Below are 16,608 nucleotides of genomic sequence, written 5' to 3' on the forward strand. Positions count from 1 at the left end.
GTATAATGTGTGTCCAGTGTTTTTCAAAGTAGGTCCCCAAATAATCTGTTCACATTATCTGCAGGGTTGGTTAAAAATGAAAATTCCCAACCACTACTCAAGATGCAATGAACCATAGCTTTAGAGGTGAGGAGGCAAAGCGTATACTTTAACAAAATCATCTAGAATCTTGACATTCAAAACTAGGGTCTATAAACTAATAACCTCAACATTACCTAGTATAACTATTTAGAACCTTAGGTTCTTACCCCCATTCTACTGAATCAGAATCTGCATCTAACAAGATCTACAGTGAACATTTTTTGAAAGCTTAAAAACTACAGCTCAAGATGATTCTTTTATATATATATATATAATAATATTCAATACTTTTTAAATATTTTTTAATATTTCTGTTTATTTCTTTTTTTATGTGGTACTGAGGATCAAACCCAAGGCCTCACACTTGAGGGGCAAGCACTCTACCACTGAGCTACAACTCCAGACCCTGAAGATGATTCTTATACACAATTATAATGGAGTATTATTGCCCTCAACAGTAATACCTTTAAAATTACAAGATAGCCTTAATTTGTCTAGCTTATTATTTGAATATCAGAACCATAAAATGATATGCCAATATCCTGGGGTTAATATCTATATATTGTACTGGAACCATTTCTCCTAACAAAGAAGTTCCCTTATATAATTCTGCTTTTTTTAAATTCCAAGAATTATGTTTACCTCATATAAAATTTTCAAAAGAGAAATAATTCTAAATAACTAAAATGGTATGGTTTATATTATAGTTTTGGTTTGTTTAGGGACTGAGCACAGGTTGTAAAACTCAACAGTTGAAATGTTCACCTTCCACAGAGTGTGGGGACTACTAAAGCAACAGTTTTGCTAAAATAGTCAAATATCCCAGAATTTTTTAAATTTTTAAATCAAATACCATTGTGTTCATATGCATACCTGTTCATTTCCAAAGATGATATCTGCAAAGGTATACCTTTCTGAGGCCTGCATAGCAGCTAAAAAAGAGGGGGAAACAAACTAATCATATCATTGCCACAAAATATAAAATGAACATTTAAGAAAGTATAAAAGTAAAATGCATTTACCTTCTTTTTCCTTACATCTTACTGCCTTGAAGCAAAACTTTCCCTTCTCCCTACTGGCAAGTTTGGCCTCTAGGAAGAAAAGGGAAAAGTTTACTATATTCCTCAGATTATGACAAGGTAAAATCTAATTAATTATTCAGACTTTTTTAGTCAAACAATTTGTAATTATAATTAATACTTTAGAAACATTTTTGTTTTCGTTTCAATGAAGTCACTCTTCATTAACTTCTTAGGATAAAATTAAGTTTTCTCAAAATACATGTATGTGAGAGATGTTCCAAATAAACAAGTTTAAAAGATCATAACTGGGAGGTGGCAATCCCACCACTCTATTATTTCTTCATTTCCTTTCAGTATTTTCTCATATATATGACACTAATCTAATGCACATACTTTGCTATGTGGGTGTGTTTTCCCACTATTGCAGACACTTTTAAAATGCCAATGAGTACATTTTAATGACCAAAGTTAGAAATGTAGCATAATTTGCATTGAAGCCACAAAAAAATTTTCCCCATTAAACATAATAACATAATAAACTACTCTGAACACATGAATTTTTCCAGATTTTAAATTAATTCTTTTATATAAAGATTATAAGGATTATATGAGAATTAATGTGAGGCTAAGGATATGAACATTTTTATATCTTTTGAAATACATCATTCAGTTCTTTTCCAGTAAAAGTCAATATCATTTTCAGCTTCATATCAATCTTACAACCATAAGATACTCTTATATTATTCATAAGATGACAAGTTGATAGGAATATTCTGGGCAACTGTCAATGCATATGACACAGTATGCATATTCTTTTGTTTGAATGTTACAGATATGAAAATACACAAAAAGTAGTAGAAATATAGGTATAGCTATTCACCAGTCTATCAGCAATGAAGAAAACAGAAATATCCATATTCTAGTACATACATTACTAAACTCTTAAATTTTTCATAGTGATTACATACTCAGGTACTGATTTTACAAATGGGGGAAAAATGGAACAGAAAGAAAAATAAAAGTAGAAAAATGTGGAAAGAAATAAAAAGATGGAAAAGACTGGATCAAAACGGGTAATTTGGTTTACAATCACATCAATGAAGGAAAGCACAATTTAATGCTTAAAAAAGATGGCACCAATAACCTTATGATATTATGGTACTACTTTGAAAAATCAAGCAATGTTGTCAGAATTTATTTTGAAGAGGGATAAAGGCACAAACCTTTATTTTCAGCGAGATTTACAGAGTTCTGTAACTTCCAGAGCTTGCTACTGCTTGATACTTGTACTATGTGGAATTCCTTAACACCTGCTTCACTCTATGAAAAAGAAAAGGAGCACTAAATTAAACTATTCCAATAAGAACAAAATTCAGACGTTACCCAAGTCCATACCAATTAACACCAGATGAGATTTTTTTAATCTTAAAGTAATTGTGCACATTTCAGAAAGTTGAAGTTATTTAAATTCTTTTCTTAAACAGAAAAATAAACATTTTATCTGAGTATTTTTAACTAGAATGCACATCCAGTGGTAAATTTAAAAATACTGAAAGGCACTGCATTATTAAAATCTAGCACAATAAGTGTTCTGACAATATTTAATAGGTCAAAAATTATTTGTTGTCAATTTTTAATTAAAACATGGACTTTTTATTTCTTTTAATATTTCTGAGATCTCATTCAATTAAGGCAAGGAAAAAAATAAGCAACAAAAACAAAATACAGCCTTAATACGTAGCCTATGTGTACATGAAGCAATTTAAACAGTACATAATTTTTTTATTCTCCTAAATAAGAGCTATTTTAATATTTGAAATGATTAAAACTTTTTAATTTTTTTTTGTAGTTGAATATAGACAGCATGCCTTTATTTTATTTGTTTTCATTTTTTTCATGTGCTGCTAAGGATCGAACCCAGTGCCCTTCACATGCGAGGCAAGCACTCTGTCACTGAGCTAGAGCCCCAGCCCCTAAAAACTTTCTTGTTCAACTAATAAACATACTAATATTTTTGAAGATCAAAGTACTAGCATATTAACATTAAATATTCTAAAAAAAAGCGATCTTGCAAATTTATGAATGCTAAAAGCAAGAGAATACTAACAATTCAAGTAGTATCTGTACTACCGAATTAATCTGAGTCTAAAGTTGTATGAGATCACATTTCCTTCTTCAAGAACATTCATTCAGTTATTTAGAGTGCATAAAAATGGTGAAACTTTGGAAATGCCTTATATTAAAGGAACAGTACTATTAGAAATATATAACTAAAGGATTACTAAGTTAATACTGTGTATGAAATCTTATAGAATTTCATTAATTTAATTATGTCAATGGAATATACCTCAATGATAAGACTAGAAAGCACTTTAAGAGATTTCTTTTAGATTACATCACTAGCATAAGGGTCTATATATCATGTAAATATGTATTATATTAATATCAGCAGACCCTTTCATTTGAAGAGACTCTAAGGGATAAGATTATAGAGTTAATAGATAATTAAGATGTTTTCCCAATATTCTATATGAACATTCCCAAATTCCTAGCTTATATTGTCCTGTGAAGTAAAAAAAGAACTTATACTTTAAAAAGGGCAAACAATTCAAATGTTTTGTTACAAACAAAATTCAGCTCTAAACTAACTTACAGTATTGGTATTTTCCACATCCACAAAAACTAGCATATTCCCTCCTCTGCCTTCTTCATCTTCTAGAGAATTACTTCTGCAGACAGTAGCTCGCACATTCAAAGATCGGCTGGTACAAATAACTGCAGTGTGCCTTAAGATTCTGTGTCTGAAGAAGTAAATACATGCAAATTAATTAAAAATTAAAAATCATTCTCTAATTACAAATAAAGATTTTAAAACTTGATAATTCAGGACCATTCATATTTGAGAAAAACAAAGACGATACAATAAATTAAAATTACTAGTTAGCCCATCTTTAGTTTAATTCTACTCAATTTGGAAGGAAACTATTAACCTCCCTGACTCTAGGCTTATTAACTTGCTTCATATAGTAATATCTCAATTATGCCTCTTCTCTGATAGTGTTTCCAATGTTACTGTACAACTACTGAGCTCTTCACCATACAGTTGTACATTTCAAAGACTGTTCCCTTTACTTCTTTCACACTAAGTTCAGACTGTGGCTGAACAAACTATATTCAATTTATATTTTCTAAGTTACAAATCTTTTTTTCATAGATATGGTCACTCCCTGGAACATCCCACTACTCTCTTGCCTACCCCCTTGATATGCAAATCCTGACATCTTTACTGTCCTTGGAAGCTCTTTTCACCACTACCACATTCCAGAAAGCCTTCCTTGATTGCCTTGCCCAGAATACTCCCCTTCTATTATCTTGTGGAAAATTACCATTTACTGAGGACTTAAAATGTACCCATACTTATAAATACCTCATTTTTACCCTCAAAGTTTTACAAGATATTTAGACATTCCATTGAATAAAATAAATGTAGCATAATTATTCCTAGTTAATTTTGTAAAAATGAGAAGGGAATTATCACATATAAAATGTTCTGCTGTGCAATATACAGGCGACAGGTTCTGGTAAGTCAGGTATGATTTCTTCAGTGATTACCCACTTTAATTCCACTCTAATCATCTGTTCTGAATACACCATAATGACATTTTGTTCATACATTGGAGGGAGGCACTAAGGAAAACAAAGTAATTTTCTTAAAAACAAATGACTGTAGTTAGGTTGCTTCATATACAAATGACATGATATTTTAATACATTGTTATTTGTTAGTTTCATTATTGTGACAACTTAGTCACACTTAGAAGAATCATGCAGTTTATGGACAAAAGATCAATGTAATTAAATAGTTTCTACTTTTGGTTATCTAGAATTAAGATATATTTGGGATGACTTCATATAAAAATATGCATTTTTGAAGAGAATATTTCTCAATAAAAAATACATATTAAACAAATATCAAACACTGATTCAAATATGTATACCTATATTAAACATAGTGGTAAAATTTTTAAAATTTTATCATACTTACCGTATTTTAGGCTGCTTTTCAACACTTTCATAGTAAAACAAAAAGTTAATTTCATGGACACCTTCTTCATCTGGCCCACGTAACCACATTGGTAGCTGGACCGAAGCTCCAGGCAGAAGAACAGTGTCAGGAAGGGGAACAGGAATCACTTCTGGCTGACTCCCTATGCTAATTCCAAAGTCTACAGAAGAAGCTGATGATATGAGTGCTGTACACACAGAGGTAGAGTCTGTCACAACAGTCTTGTAAGCACTACAATTTTCAGAAGCTGAAGGGCTCAGTGGTGTTAAAACAGCAGTATTACCACCAAAAGTAAAGAACTCTGGACGTTTAGAAACAACCTTCAATGCAGTAAGAGGACATTTGCTGACATTGACAAATTCTACATATGCTTTTCGAATTTCTCCACAGAGAAGTCCTGTAGGAAAATGTATAAAGAACACCTGCATTGGAGGGAAAAAACATTATTATATTGTCTGTTAAAAATTTTGAACTTCTAATGAGTAATGTTTTTAAGATACTGTATGTCTTTACTAAAGGTTTACAACTATTTCATTAATTCTCTGATAGCTGTTTAAAAATAAACAGCTCCATTTTAGAAAACACAGGAAGACAAAGAGACCAATATTACTCAGCCACGATTTTGAGCTATTAAAGGTAAAATACAAAACAAAGCTATAAAAATTCTACAACTTTGTAGCTTATGAACAAGAAAAACTATAAATAATTTAACATGACTATAAAATAACAATCATTCTTATAATCCTTATCACTGTCAGATTAAAAAGCTTAAATATACATCCTTAAAATAAAACCATATACCATGGATCTTAATGAAGAGCATCTGATAACATATACATAATTATAAAACCCACAGTACTCCAAACAACCTCAGGCTTTTAATTAATAACTGACATGGGGCCAAAACATGGCATCATTAATAACGTTTTTTTTATCTGCTGCTAAAAACTAGATATATACTGTTCTTAGATTACATGACAATTATCATTAGGTTCTCACTTGGAAGAAACCAAAACTGAAAACTTAAGGTAACAACTTCTGAATGCAGTTTAATACATGAAAGACCGAATCAAACTTAGATTGGAAAATCCATCCCAGTACTCCCAGAAAAGGTCACTCATCCTAATTCCACACCTCCAAAAATGGTATATAAATGTATGTTTTAAATTTAAGGAACAATGTGTAGAAAGTGGATCTACTGAAAGATCTGCATTTTTAACACCATTTTTGTAACAATTTTTTTAAACTATCATATGCAAGATTAAATAAAGAACAAGTGTTGTCAAAAACAAGATGAATGTAAATTAAGAAAGTTGTGTACTGAGGACTAAACCCAGAGGTACCTATCACTGAGCTATACCTCAGCCCTCTACTTGTTTAGTAAGACAGGGTCTTACAAAGTTGCTGAAGGTCTCACTAAATTGATTCTGGCCTTGAAATTGATGAGGATGGCCTCCTTCCTCAGCCTCTGGAGTCATGTGGGGATTACAGGCATATGCCACAGTGCCAGGCTCAACAGAGGTTAAAATCATTTCATCTGGTTCAACTTTCATCATTTTATAATTAAAGAAACTTTCAAAGGACAGATAATTAGGGACAAAACTAAGTCTAAAAGTAAACCCAGGCATGGTGGTGTGCACCTGTAGTCTCAGCTACTCAAGAGCTTATGGTGAAAGGATTGCTTAAACCCAAGAATTTGAAACCAGCCTGGGCGACACAGTAAGGCCACATATTAAAAAAAGTAAAGCTCTATCCATGCCAATGTTATCAGAGAAGCACTGCTTTTAAAAACTACTTGTACATTAACAGTCTTAATAACTGAAGAACATTTAAGTGATCTAGCTTAATGAAAATTACAAACTAGAAGACTCACTTAAAAAGGAATAATTTATTTTGACAACTTCAACTACACTGATCAGAATATTCTCTTCCGAAAGTAAAGATCTCAAAAATTCTTACCTATACAATCCCAAACAAATGTTTACAACTATAATGGTGAATAGCCCTAAAGCAGCATTTAAATTCTAAGTCATTTAAATTATTCTTCAGTCTCTTAACTTCTAGTTATAGCCATGCAATACTAATCAAAATTATTACTGTGGAAACTTAACAAGCTTGGACAAAATGCATGAAAAAAAATTAAAGATTATGAAATAAATTTGTCTTGTCAGATTAAAAAAAATGATTAAACAGTATAGTACTGACACAGAAAGAAATGAGGTAATAATTACTAAACAGAATAGGAGGCATACAAAAACAATCCAACAGGAAAGGGTACTTTAGGGATATTGGTAAATAAAAAGATAACACAATGGGTTGCCCATACCCTATTAATGGTATTGGGACTAGAAACAAAGTTTGATCTCTGTCCCCTTGCTATCCAGAATACATTCTTGCCAGGTATGGTGGTCCATACCCGTAATCTCAGTGGCTCAGGAGGCTGAGACAGGAGAATCGTGAATTCAAAGCCAGCCTCAGCAAAAACAAGGCACTAAGCAACTCAGTGAGACCTTGTCTCTAAATAAAATACAAAGTAGGGCTGGGGATGTGGCACTGTACTCTGAGTTCAACTCTGGTACAAAAAAAAAGAAGAAGAAGAAAAGAAATACACTCTCCAGATTTAAAACTCGCAGATATTAAAAATAAATAAATAAAACTGGGGATGGGGATATAACTCAATGATAGAGCACTTGCCTATCATAAAAGAGGCCCTGGGTTTGACCCCCCAGCAGGGTGAAAAAAAATAAATTAATCTGTAGTTTGACTAAGGAAGCCTATTGTTAAATATAAAGCTTATATCCAACAAAGTAAAAAACTATCCAATATGATTTCATGTAAGTTAAAAACCTCAACATGGTCAAAGACAGCAGATCAAAGATTAAACATGTACAAAATATTTTTCAACCAGAAAATGATGCTCTACTCCATATGCCTTTTATTTACATTTAAATGCAACATAATTGAGTAAGTGTCAAATCTGGGTAGAATACATACACTGCATATATGCACACATGTACACACACAAACACACACATCACTCATCACCATTTTCATGTGTAGTATGACTCTACTTATAATTATTAAAACTATAATTAAGTGCACAAGAAAGGCATAAAAAGATAAAAAACACCTCCACTAGGGAAACCTGAAGATGCAGGAAGAAGGGTCTCCTTCCAGTGTTCACATTTATACACTTCTATGACACAACCCTACTTTTGATCTGCACTCAGGTAAGAAATTTGATCCAAGGTGGGCTGTTTTTCTCTTCCAGAAACTTGAAATATTAAAATGGCATAAAGACTAGAAGTTGATGAACTACAGTCATATCAAAAGCAATTCTCTGCCAGGTGTGGTAGCACACACCTGTAATCCCAGTGACTTGGGAGGCTGAGGCAGAAGGATCTCAAGTTCAAGGTCAGCCTCAGCACTTGTGAGGCCCTAAGCAACTTAGCAAGGCTTGTCTCAAAATAAAAACTTAAAAGGGGCTAGGGAATGTCCAATTGATTAAGTGCCCCTGGGTTCAATCCCCATTACACTCCACCTCCAAAAGCAAATCCTTCTAGATGCTTAAAATGTTTGCTCCTAAATTCTCTGGAGCAGTTGAATCCCCCTTCTTTTGAGACTTCCTGTCCCATAATACTTTAATTTCCCTGATATTAAAATGTCTTTCAACTAAATAATATGTTTTTCCTTCTCTTGTTACTCTGACATATTTTGTAACTAAAATTCCTTTGATACTATATGAAAATAAGACAGGGTGAGATAAGAAGGTGAAGGAAATACTGCTTTTTTTCCCAAAATACTTCTATTTTGCTTAAATAATTTACAAGCATTAATTCACATAATATTTTGACAAATTACAAAAAAGCCAATGAGTTTAATAACCAAAATGTTTGCTAGAAATGTATTCCCAATTTCTATTATTTTAAAGTTTATAAATTGATAACCTGGCTGTGACTTAATATGAATTTATATAATTACCTTATTTTGTAAATTAAATTTCTTTAAAATTTGCCTAACAAGACTTTAAAAGTATAGTTCAATGTAATATTAACAACTTCAAAGTCTAAAATTAATTTATTTAAAGTATCTTCCAGCTATGTCAATTACTGAGTCCATTACATTTTAAGAAGTGAAATACCTCCAATAGTGGCATTTCTTCAGTGATTATAGGGTCTAAACGTCGATCAGGACCATATTTAATAGATGTTTTTTCTTCTTTTGTGTTGTTAAGTCGAGGACCTTGAATTTCTAAATCCTGTCTCCCTCGGACTGACATACTCAAGGAATGTTTTCCTGAAATAAAAAACAACCAAATGCCCTAAAATAATCTGATATGTTAACTGACAAGAATTTAACTTGAATATATGAATACTTAAATTTCAGATAATTCAATTACTGATTAACATGATTAATCAAAGAATTAAGTATATTTTAATTCCATGTTTTATACCACCTATATTATGCTGCTTAATTTCTCATTTCTTTTGGATTTACTTATGTTGCATAAAGACTACAAATCACTGAAGAGAAGTCCTTTAAAACCTGTATTTTCTAAAGCATAATGCTTATTAATCAAAAAAATTCTGAGAATACCTTGGGTCCAATAGTTAATTGGGCTATCACAAGATAGATATTCAAATGAAAAAAAATTGAAAACACATAACAGGTCAATTTTTCACTTCCTCATATTTGAATATATAGTAACCTGAATAATTTCAGGACTATAAATAAACATATCTTCCCAAGAGACTGAACAAAGAAAATTAAATATAGCATAAGCATAGACAGCTTTAACTTTCTTAATAATTCATGTGAGATTTTCCCCAAAGACTTCCATACAGTACATGTATGTATTTAACAAAAAAACAAGAAAAGAAAAAGGGTACACAACTCTCTTTCCTGCAGGACTACTCAAAGCCTTTAATGTACTGAAAGTTACTCTAAAGGGTTCAAGGCCAGATGTATAATGTAGCATTTCCCACACTACATTTGACTTGGTTCCCTACTAGCATTTTACATAATACTAAACTACACTAAAACATCATGAAGCTGGGCGCAGTGGCATATGTCTGAAATCCCAGCAGCTTGAGAGGATGAGACAGAAGAATCGTGAGCCTCGGCAACTCCAAAGCGCTAAGCAAATCAGTGAGACCCTGTCTCTAAATAAAATATAAAATAGGTCTGGGGATGTGGCTCAGTGGTCCAGTACCCCTGAGTTTAATCCCCAGTACCAAAAAAAAAAAAAAAAAACCACATCATGAAAACTCAGTTTTTAAGATAGGATTTATTTTAATAGTTAATTCATAATTTCCTCCTACTAATGCCATACAATTACATATAAATTATATTAATGCCTATGTTTGGCCTTTAAATGAAACAATTAGCTATATTTTACTGACAACCATAACTCTGTGGTACTGGGTCAAGATGTCAGATTGCACAAGTGGGAAAAGAGCTTCAAAAAGTTCTTGCTGGGCAGAGTGGTGCATGCCTATAATTCCAGCAGCTTGGGAGGGTGAGGCAGGAGAATCGAGAGTTCAGAGCCAGCCTTAGCAATGGTGAGGTGCTAAGTAACTCAGTGAGATCCTCTCTCTAAACAAAACATAAAAAAGGGCTGGAGATGTGGCTCAGTGGTTGAGTGCCCCCGAATTCAATCCCTGGGAAGTTGCCCACCCCCGCCGCCAAAAAAGTTTTAACACCCACTTATCTTGCTTTAAGAATGTAATAAAACAGCAAAATTATTTACAACAATTTGTCTGGTACTTGTCAAACAAGAAATATAAATATAGTATAAAAATGCTCAATTTTAGTGTATTTTTTTTTGTTTATAGCTTTTTAGTCATGAGTTCATTCCACTTATTTTCTAATTTTGTATTGAATTTATCATACATATTAAGGCAACAGAAATATTCAACAGGAGGTTAAAAGGATCAAGTTTTCCAAATGTTCCAGAAGAACTTCCCAATATTTATATTTAAGTGACTCTTATTATGTTTTCATAATATCTTAAATATGGCAATACTTAAATTCTGTAATGTTGCAGAAATAAAAACTTTTATAAGTGCTAAATTCACATCTATCAATAACTAGTCACTTTAATTTGTTATAAGATAGATCCACTCAAATAAAGGGCTGGGATAGAGAGTTTTATAGTGAACTCCCTTCCTAGCATCTTTTCAACCTAAACTCATGTAATCACATATCTGAATTATCAGGTAATATTAGATCCTGAAAGACTCCTGAATTTAAAAAAAAAGATAATGAAGTTTGTATATATTATAATATTCAAAAAATTGTAAAACATTCTATTATAGGGCATCAAAAATATCAATTTAACACTAAAACCCCAGTCTTTATCAGGACAGAAAACAGAATTTCAAGGGTTTAATATTCAATGAAGTGAAAAAAAAAAGGTTTTTAATTTGTTCAATGCTTTTTAAAAAGGATATATTCAAAAATGGAATACAATAAAGTGGTTTTTGTATTGGCAGCAGACATCTTAAATAAATGGTTAGAATTTATTTGCTAAGAATTTACTACATTTGGATAATAACAAAAGAATTATCAAAAGAAAATAGAAGGGAAAAAAATTGTTTATTTTTTAAAGCTATGGTAGAGGTTAAAATAAATTAGTCATTCTTACATCTGCCTAAATGCTTTATCTAAAGGTACATTTGCCCTATTTAGAAAATACCTCATTTTCGTCCATTTTATTCTATGGAATGATTTAGGTATTAATTTCTAATTGTTTAGCAATGCTATAACTTTACCTGTATGACATCCAGGAAGAGCACCAATGCCATCTACTGTCATGGAGCCCTGAATAGTGCCAAGATTATAAACAACTCCCAAAATATGCAGCTCCCCTATGTGATGGGGAAAGAGCTTTAGTCTTGCCTGTGGAGATATTTAAGTCACTCTTATTATGTTTTCATAATATCTTAAATAGTGCAATACCTAAATTCTGTAATGTTGCAGAAATAAAAACTCATGACCTAAACTTTTCAAATATCAATTATTTCTTATTGAAAAGCAACTTTTTCAAAAGAAAATCTCTAAGTTCAACAATTATACAAGAGCGTCAATAATACTTTTAATAAAAATCTAAATATGCTGTTCAAATAAATATCATGTGAAATTACCACACTGAAACTAATAAGGAAGTGAAAACTTTTCACCAGGTTTCCTAGGAAATTAATCAAAAACCACTAGAAACCTACTTTCCCACCAATTTCTTCCTGAGTAATTTCAGTTTCCTGATCATCTAAATTTTAGTTCTTAAAAATACTAGGATATAAAACAATTTCATTGAGATACATTAAATTTATTTTAAAATGTTTTCAGTTTACTTATTTAGCAAAGCAAAAAACAGAAAAATGATAAAAACAATTACCACTTTAGATTCTTCACTATTAATTAAGAATTCTGAAATAACTTCAGTTCCAATCATTTCAGGTTCACCTGTAATCTAAAAAATAAGTTATTTTTTTAAATATACATTCTAATAAAATATTATTAATACTTAACATTAATGAATTATTAACATTCTTATATACCAATACTAAGAAATAATAACTAATTAAAGTTATAATTACTAGACTCTTTGTAAGTGCGTGTAGTGCTGGGGATCAAACCCAGGTCCTCACACCTTCTAGGCAAGTGCTTTACACTGTGCCACCATTTCCAGGTACTTACTATTTCCTAAGCTCCATGAAAAGTGTTTATTTCCACCCCTAAAGTGGGGTCATGCTGTAGTGGGTACTTGATATGTACATTTCATTTTGTTCTACCAACTCAACTGAAGAAGATATAACCACCAAGAGGATAAAACACTAAGAGAAAAAGTTGAACTGCTCATAGTCAATAATGGCCGCAATGGTATTTAATATTGTCATAAGAACAAATCTCTCCATTTTTTGTCCAACCACATCTTTTTCCAAATTGGCCAATTATATTTAGAAAAGGAAGATTATACTTAGAATACGCATGATGCAGAAAAGATAGGTGGACAACAAAAGCAGTGGGAGAAAGGCAGACCTGCTTCCTCCAAACCACTGACATTAGTAAGAGAAAATATCTATGGTCAGATGGCAAAGCAGAGCTAATTAGCTCACACTGAAGGTAAATTTGATTCTCATAAACCTTATTTTACTTTTACCATCAAACTAATTATTTGACACAAAATATAAAAATTACATCTCCCTAAATTCCAGTTCAGCATCTGCATCCATCACCAGAAGAAGCCCATTAAATAAATCTAGATTTTGGGATTTGTGGACCTTAGCTCTATGGCAAAACACATACTTAGCATATGGAAAGTCCTGAGTTCAATCACTAGCAAACTACCCACCACCCCCACCCCCCAAAAAGAAATCTTATTTGAAATTTACAGGAAAAAGTGCAACCGTTTAAGAGTACTGTATATTTTAATATAACTTAATAAACTTCCTTTAAAATAAGAAATGCTAAACAGATTAATATATTTATAAAACTAATAGATCTTTTTTAAAACCTTTCCAAATTTCAATAGTTCATACTCTCATAATCACAAAATAGCATCAATGAATTTAACTATTTAACCATTTTAAATAATGTAATCTTTAGGAAAAAAAATCAAAATAGTTCAAGAACAAAAACAGTCTAAATAATTAAAATTCAAATTAAAAATTCAAATAGATATCTTTCTAGTTCTCCCTTCACAGATCAGAACCAAAATGCTGGGATATTTCCCAGACTCAAAATATAGTCTGGGTTAAAGCATTTATTTTCTGGTGCAAGATTCTAGTGTTCTAGTGTTCCTTTCCTGCCTCAATCATGAAACCACATATATAGTTAGAGGAGCCACGAGATCAAAACCATCAGTAATGCCGAGTCCCTGCATGGAGGCCAGCTCTTCTGAAGTTCCTACACCTGTAAGGTACTTTGTGAGGATAAAAAATAAATGTCTATATGTTGAAAAAATATATACACACACATACATATATGGGAGTTGGGGGGAGTACAAAACAGTGAAAATTTGTATAAAAGATATTAGTGAATAACCTAATAAATTATTAGCTAAAAAAATATATTTGGAAACAGGCCCAGGGGGTGCATGCCTATAAACACAGCTTAAACTAGAGAGGCTAAGGCAGAGGATCCAAAGTCAGCCTCAGATGACTTAGTGAGACTCTGTCTCAAAAGAAAAATACACACACACACACTTGTCTAAGTTATTTGTTACAATCAGCTGGTAACAAAAATCATTTGTTCAAATCATTCCTGCATTAAAAAGGCTCGGAAGGCCGAAACAGGAGGATTCTGAATTCAAAGCCAGCCTCAGAAATTAAAACTCTCAGTAAGACCCTGTCTCTAAATGAAATACAAAATAGGGCTAGGGATGTGACTCAGTAGCCGAGCGTCCCTGAGTCTAATAATTAGTACAATATATACAAAAGGTTTATCATAGACATGAATATAAAAATAAAAAGATAAATATATATATGAAGCTTATTAAATGGACAATGCACAAAATAGGAAATACAAATACAATAACTGACTTCACTGGAAAGCAATGAAATGGATAATAAATTAGTAAGAAGATATTTTTATCAGATCAACCAAGTTTTTTTTGTAAATAATAATAATCAGTGCTGCAAAAATGAGACACCCATCGCCACATGCTGCAAATGAGAAGCTTGTTGATATGACCTTTTGCAAAATCGAGAATTAAAATATTTATTTCCTAAAACTCTTATAACTTTGCACCTAGTAATCTTTTTTACAGAAATATTCTGAAGGCTAAGAAGTTATGCACAAAAATATTCATCACAGGGGGTAGGGGTGTAGTTCAGTGATAGCTTGCCTAGCATACAAGAGGTCCTGGGTTTAATCCCAGCACCCCATTAAAAAAATAAAAAATAACCACTGAACTATTGTGATAATATACAAACAGAAACCTCCAAAACAACTACAGATAACAGGAGGATACTATGAATCATCCATACACGATGGATGATTCATAGGTACAGCTCTTCCCAGAGCTATTCTGAAGTTAAAATCTATCATTCTCACATGAGACTAAATATAAACAATGAATAGAATTGGTTTGTATATTTGAAATTTACAGTAAATGAATTTTTTCATACCCATATTTAAATTTATAGTATAAATTTTTTCATACACATATTGAATAATTACGTAAAAATAAAATATTCAGATGTTTGAATATCAGAAAATGCATATTAAACAACATAGAATGAAAAAAGCAACACATAAGGAAATTCCAAATCCAAGCCAAAAAGATACAAATGGAAATGACTGAAATGACAGCAAAATGTTAAAAGTTGGTTATTTCTAAATATTAAGAATATACAGTTTTACTTTTATATTTTATGTAGTTCTGTATTCTCAGTTTTCAACACTAGCACATACAAATTTTTAAAACAAAGGAAAAATAAGCAAAAAAAGATTGTGCATAGCTCACAGAACAGAAGAAGCAGAAATATTATTATGGCATCTGTCAGACTATAACTGAAATGTACTTATTACAAATACCTTTTAATAACTTACTAGTTCTTTAACTTCTTCATTATCCTTTCCACTGAAATCTTTAGGCTGAAACTTCCAAAGTAATGACAAATCAGTCAACAAAAGTGGAACCTTCAAAGGGTTTCTAAAAGCCACTTCCACTGTAATTGGTTCTATGAAAGAAAGACCTACATTAATAACTTTGATAAATCTCGCCCCTCACCCTAAGCTTTAAAGTTCTAAACAGACCTTGCTTTCATTTCTGCCTAGACTGTCCTCTAGTTTATAAAGCTCCATTTATTCAGGATTCAGTTTTTAAATTACCTCTTCTAAAAGAGTTTTCCAATTTCTCTCTACTAAAGGATGTCATTTCCTCTTCTATATCCTAGCATCACATTGCATATACCTATATTAGAGCCCTCACTGGTTTTATAAATGCAACTCAGTAAATTACTGGTTTTTAATTTATCTTTGCACCCTCAGCCTCTGGAAATGTATGGCATACAGCAAATTATCTTGAATCCGCTTTAAGTAAAACAAACAAACAAAAAAACAAAAAATGAAATTGAAGCATATCACCTTCCACAACTGCAAGTGGAAATCTGGAGTTATCCGAATAACTGTTCAAACAATATTGTGTGGGATAGAAACTGGAGGGAATTATTCCTTTGTTAACCATAGCCACAACTTGCTCTTCAAGTTCTCGCCACTGCTGAGAGGATTCAGAGTCATATTCTTGATCAAGACTTACATGAGTAGCTGCTTGCTTTTCACCTAAAAAAAAAAAAAAGAAAGAAAGAAAAAAGTCACCATTAAATATGTTCATGAAATGCAAATTAATGAAGTATATGTTTGTGAATGTCCTCAAACAAAAAAACACTTCAAATAAAAATCAAGGGTATCCAAATAAATATGTATGCATTCACTC

General features: G+C 31.8%; 1 protein-coding gene across 6 annotated transcripts in view; it reads right to left on the reverse strand.

Annotated features, from left to right (window-relative positions):
• Trappc8 (trafficking protein particle complex subunit 8) overlaps positions 1 to 16,608 on the reverse strand; it is a 94,559-nt gene that overhangs the window by 22,531 nt on the left and 55,420 nt on the right. For all 6 annotated transcript variants that reach the window (XM_046428339.2, XM_058573966.1, XM_058573965.1 and 3 more), the window contains 10 exons: positions 16,260 to 16,454; positions 15,723 to 15,853; positions 12,565 to 12,639; positions 11,942 to 12,068; positions 9,310 to 9,464; positions 5,148 to 5,590; positions 3,757 to 3,904; positions 2,327 to 2,423; positions 1,104 to 1,172; positions 955 to 1,013 (listed from right to left, as the gene is read on the reverse strand). In XM_046428339.2, coding sequence (XP_046284295.1) covers positions 955 to 1,013; positions 1,104 to 1,172; positions 2,327 to 2,423; positions 3,757 to 3,904; positions 5,148 to 5,590; positions 9,310 to 9,464; positions 11,942 to 12,068; positions 12,565 to 12,639; positions 15,723 to 15,853; positions 16,260 to 16,454 — 1,499 coding nt within the window. The remainder of the gene's footprint in view (positions 1 to 954; positions 1,014 to 1,103; positions 1,173 to 2,326; positions 2,424 to 3,756; positions 3,905 to 5,147; positions 5,591 to 9,309; positions 9,465 to 11,941; positions 12,069 to 12,564; positions 12,640 to 15,722; positions 15,854 to 16,259; positions 16,455 to 16,608) is intronic.

This window comes from Marmota monax, unplaced genomic scaffold, assembly GCF_021218885.2.
Source record: "Marmota monax isolate L192 unplaced genomic scaffold, Marmota_monax_Labrador192_F-V1.1 WCK01_AAM20220418_F8-fsc00031, whole genome shotgun sequence".
Classification (NCBI taxonomy): Eukaryota; Metazoa; Chordata; class Mammalia; order Rodentia; family Sciuridae; genus Marmota; species Marmota monax.